This window comes from Cyprinodon variegatus, unplaced genomic scaffold (genome assembly GCF_000732505.1).
Source record: "Cyprinodon variegatus isolate N-32 unplaced genomic scaffold, C_variegatus-1.0 Scaffold1832, whole genome shotgun sequence".
Lineage (NCBI taxonomy): Eukaryota > Metazoa > Chordata > Actinopteri > Cyprinodontiformes > Cyprinodontidae > Cyprinodon > Cyprinodon variegatus.
In genome coordinates, this window is record NW_015152285.1 from 73729 (window position 1) to 78884 (window position 5156).

General features: G+C 49.4%; 1 protein-coding gene across 1 annotated transcript in view; it reads right to left on the reverse strand.

Annotated features, from left to right (window-relative positions):
- LOC107104651 (tumor necrosis factor alpha-induced protein 2-like) overlaps positions 1-5156 on the reverse strand; it is a 13381-nt gene that overhangs the window by 5168 nt on the left and 3057 nt on the right. The window contains exons 2-4 of the mRNA XM_015404694.1: positions 4442-4543; positions 2169-2602; positions 983-1194 (exon numbers count right to left, since the gene is read on the reverse strand). Coding sequence (XP_015260180.1) covers positions 983-1194; positions 2169-2602; positions 4442-4543 — 748 coding nt within the window. The remainder of the gene's footprint in view (positions 1-982; positions 1195-2168; positions 2603-4441; positions 4544-5156) is intronic.

Here is a 5156-nt window from a genome sequence, read left to right on the forward strand (position 1 = left end):
CTACATGCATCCCTGCAGCTCTACATGCATCCCTGCAGCTCTACATGCATCCCTGCAGCTGCATCAGCTGCTTGGATGTGGGTTTAACAGAGAAAGCCTTGTTGCTGCAGAGCGGGGGCCCTAAAGGGCCGGGGGGTGGGGGGACTGATTGTGGATTCTGGACATGAACTTTCTAGCAGAGCGCTTGCTGGTTTGGTCGTGTCGTGTTTGGGGATGCGGCCTTGAACTGTTCGGATCGTTCTCTGCATTTTAATGAGTTTAGGAAATGAAGCAACTGAATTTCTTCCCTATGAAGAGAAAAACATGGAGTCTGTGAAGCAGGAAGGCTGAAAGCAGAGAGAGAGGAATGACTCAGAGGAAAGAAAACAAAGCTGCACTGGATAGAGGACTGAATGCGCCTGTTATTAACCCACTGGGATCTTTCCCACTCAGAGCCGCAGCACATAGATCCTGTTTGTTTCTCAGAATCAGGTCTGACTGAGGAGCTTCTTCTGAAGCGTTCAGGACCATCAGCTGCCCGGACCGAGCGCCAGAACAGAGGCCCAGTGGAGCAGCTGGGTCAGAACCAAGGCAGGGAGGCTGAGGGAGGACAACTAATAAACACAAATATAGTGAAGCTGAGAAACATTAAAGCAAAGGTAAAAACGAAGAAAGGCGTTTAGATCAACCTAGAAGACAAAGCAACAATCAGAGACACAGGAGGAACCGAACACCTGGAGAACATCAGCATGAAACCCTTCTTTTACCAGAACGGTTGTTCTGCCATCTGCTCTGCTTCTATGGAGCGAGCAGCTTTTTCAGAACAGGGTGGAGGCTGCATCATGGTGGGGGATGCTTCTTATTAAAGCACTACATGGAGGAGTGTCTAAAATCCTAATTTCAACCAGCAGAGGTCAGCACTGAGCACCTAAGAATATCAGACACATTCCTGATGTGGCGCCGGATGAAGCTCCGCCCCTTTGTTCCTGCAGCAGAGACTCACTCAGGATAGTAGTGGTTGACCCAAAACAGGACGTAGCTGCAGTCGTCGATGTCCAGGCCGGCGGCCGTCAGCGCAGCCAGCCGGGCAGAGAAGGTCTGATGGTAGAGGGCGCCGTAGACGTTCAGGATGTCCATGGTCACAGGGTAACAGTCCTTCACCTTCCTGGCCACCATCAGGAGGTCCTCCTTCAGTCGCTTCCCCATACGGCACACCTGACAAGACCAGAGGAGGCGGAGTCAGAGAAGCTTCCTGCTGTGAGGGTTTAAGCCCCCAAGGCTTCAGCTGAGGCCCACTGAGCGGCTCAGTGACAGCGGCACCTGAACGCCTCGTGATGCATCGAAGGCTGCTGGTGATTGCCCTGACTGGTCACTTGGCTGGTTGCCTGACTGGTCGCCCAACTGATGCCCGACTGGTCTAATGACTGGTCCCTGACTGGTCGCCCTGACTGGTCGCCCAGTTGGTCGCCTGACTGGTCTGCTGACTGGTGACCGGTCAGGAGACCGGTCGGGCAATCAGTTGGGAGATCAGCCAGGCAACCAGTCAGGAGGAAGGTCCAATCACCAGCAGCCTTCAATGCATCATGAGGTGTTCAGGCGCCATCAGATCAGATCATGGCCATCTTGGTCAGGGGGGGTGAAAGTTTCAGTTCAGAGGTAGAAGCCAGTCAGGGCGACCAGCCGGGCGACCAGTCAGGACCAGTCAGGGCGACTAGTCTCCTGACTGGTCCCCGACTGGTCGCCTGGCTGATCACCCGGCTGGTTGCCTGACTTGTGGCCTGACTTGTGGCCTGGCTGGTCGCCCGACTGATTGCCCGACTGGTTGTGTGGCTGGTCGCCCTGACTGGCTTCTACCTCTGAACTGAAACTTTCACCCCCCTGACCAAGATGGCCATGATCTGACAGACTTCCTGTCCTCAACAAACTCCCTCAGTCATCAGACTAGTCGCCTGACTGGTCCCTGACTGGTTGCCTGACTGGTTGCCCGTCTGGTCGCCCAACTAATTGCCTGACTGGTCGCCCGGCTGGTCTCCTGACTTGTTGCGGTGGATCCGCCATGTTGGCAGGTCAGACTGGACGTGGTTTCAGAACCAGTGGTTCTGTTGGGACTTCCTGGAACGGGTCTAAGGCTGTAAAAGGCGGGTCTCTGGACAGCAGGGGGCGTTGCCGTGGTAGCGGAGCGTTCTCACCTGCCTCTTGACGTCAGAGGACAGCTGCTGGGTGTCTGCTGAGTCGCTCTCTGCAGCCTCTGACAGTCGGACCTCCACCATCTTCTGCAGCAGCTTGTGGTGAGAACTCAGCCACCTCTGAGGCCTCCAAACGGGGACCTTCTCCTTCGGACGCTCTCTCCAGCGCTGGTCCTGCTTCTCCTGCTGCTGGATGGAGTCCACGGCATTCCTCAGCACCTCCCCAGAGGGAGCTGAAGGGGAGAAGGTGTCATGGACAGCCATCCAGATCTGCACACTCAGAGATTCAAAGTCTTTCTGCAGCTGGTCTTCTTCCTCCTCACTGGGAGCGTCCTGGCTGAAGAGCTCCTCCTCCCTGAAGATCAGCCTCCTGGTGACCTCATCCAGCTGCTCCTCGTGTTGTTCCTCCTCCTGCTGCACACCGTCCAGCTGCTCCTCTGCAGAAGACACCACACAGAGAAAGAAGAAGCAGCTTCTCCACCTTTCATCAGCCGTTGGTTCAGCTCACTGAACCCTATTTAATCACTGGATCGCCTCTAGGCTGGGAAAACTGAAGTCACCAGCCGCCATCTTGGTACTCCCTACTCTCAGTTGTGGCATAAAAAAGCCGAAGTGTGCAGCAGCAGTTTTCTGGGTTATATACATGCATGCACAATCTGCATTAGCATCACCAGACATGCAACGCTGTAATTCAGCCTTGATATAAAATCTAGAAATCAAATATAATATGGAATTAGCATAAAAATGTCATCGTTTATATTAAATGTGCTGATGAATCATCAGAGAGTGAGTGAAATATTCTTAGTACCTGATTATAGTATTATTATTATCTATTAACACACTTTGTTAATAGAACATTTTTGCTGTGATTGATTTGTATAATATTTTATTGTCGGGATTCAGAACGTTGGACTCAGAATTATTGATTTATAAAAAGCGTTTCTTAATTGCTCAGCGTCTTGTCAGCTAGGACTAAACGGCTGGAATCTCTGAGGAGGGAGAAACTCAGGTTAGTGACCATGTAACTCTGACGAGGAACGATGACCTGCATGTGAGTCACTAACCTGGTTTTAAAATTCAGTCTGAGTCCAGAGGAAAAAGTGGAATAATATTCCTCAGCATGCGGCGGGAGCCGCCTGGAGAGTTCCAGGAGCCAAGATGGCTGCAGAGCCGCCTGACGAGCCTAAATATCCGGAAGGCGAATACAAAGCCGGTGTCAAAGAGGAAGCAGAGGTCCAGGACAGAAGATCAGAGATCAGAAAAGGGAACCGAAGGGAAATCCAAGCCGGGGTCCGGTGACAGATCCAAGTTCATTATAGACGGAATCCAGCAGGAAGAAGACGGGTCAGGCAAACAGATCAGAACGGGGCAGCCGGGCTCATGGGTCCGTCAGCAGAAACTAGTCAGGATCAGGTTATCAGTGTAACAAACTGGGTACGCTGGAGAACTCTCAACCAAGGCTCCAATAATCTGGCCCTGATGGCTGGGAGCAAACAGTTTAAGTAAAAGCTGGAACATCTGATGAAAGGTAATGAACACCTGGAGGAGCGAGGCAGGTGGATGGAAGGAACTAATGAACACCTGGAGGAGCGAGGCAGGTGGATGGAAGGAACTAATGAACACCTGGAGGAGCGAGGCAGGTGGATGGAAGGAACTAATGAACACCTGGAGGAGCGAGGCAGGTGGATGGAAGGAACTAATAATCCAGTCATCAGTGCCAAGATCATGACTTAGACTTAAATAACATTTATTTTCATTTTGTAAACAGAATGTTTAGAAAACAACATTTCGTTTATTGCAGCTCTCAGAACATTTCCATTCCTTCAAGTTCAGCAGTGATCAAATGGAAACAGTGGGAGAAAAAACATGGAGCAAAAAAATGATCTAATATTTACATGGTGCAAATCTGCAGTGTTTTGATTTGGTTATTTTACCTGATTTATAGACTTCATTGACTTTATAATGGCTCTACAATGAGATGGAAATATTTATTAATTCTAAGTTAAATTAATCTACTAATGCTATGAAACAGTCAGTCTGTGTCAAAGCGATGAATTTATCTTTATTGTAAAAGTCTTAAGTCTCTGAAAATGAGAACATCCTGGTTGTTCGATGCTGCAGCGCAGATTGTTTACATCCTGACCATCTAACGAGGGAGTACCAATATGGCGGCCGGTGGCTTCACAGCACCATGTACTAATGAGCAGGTATCCAGTGAATGAATAGAGATGGAGGCAGAGGAGACGCCTCCACCTGCAGCAGCAGCTGCTGCTCACCTCCATCCTGGTTCTTGGCTTTGCGGTTGTTCCAGATCTTTGCAGGGATCTTCAGTTTGGGAATCCTCCTCCGGGTTCCTCCAGACTCCTCGCCTTCTTCTGCTGCACAAACATCAACAAAGCCCAGTTACCGTCTGAAGGCATCAGAGACCAGGCTTCTCCGTGCGGCGGGGTCCGCCCCCTGATACGGTGTCAATAAAACAGAAATAGATCAAATAGATGGAGGCCATGAGAAGTTCAGGATTCATTAGTTTAGAGTCATTTAGTGAAAATCCTGCAAAGTTAAAAAAAAGACCCTGTTCTTTAAATGATTCATTAGTGTTAAGCTTATAAACGACTTAATAAATAATGATGTCGGCATTCTGCAGATTTTGACGAAAAGAGACCATTGGCTGGTTACTTAGTGGGCGTGGCTAATACTGCAGCTTCCTGTTCAACACTGGCGGCTGCTCTAACACAGCCTGATGGATAAATGCTGATAAAGGCTGCTAACCTGAAAAGGTATGAATGAGGAGGATCTACATTTAATTATCTATGAATAGGTGAGAGGAGGAGGATCTACATTTAACTATCTATGAATAGGTGAGAGGAGGAGGATCTACATTTAACTATCTATGAATAGGTGAGAGGAGGAGGATCTAGATCTAATTATCTATGGAGGAGGATCTAGATCTCATTATCTATGGAGGAGGATCTAGATCTCATTATCTATGGA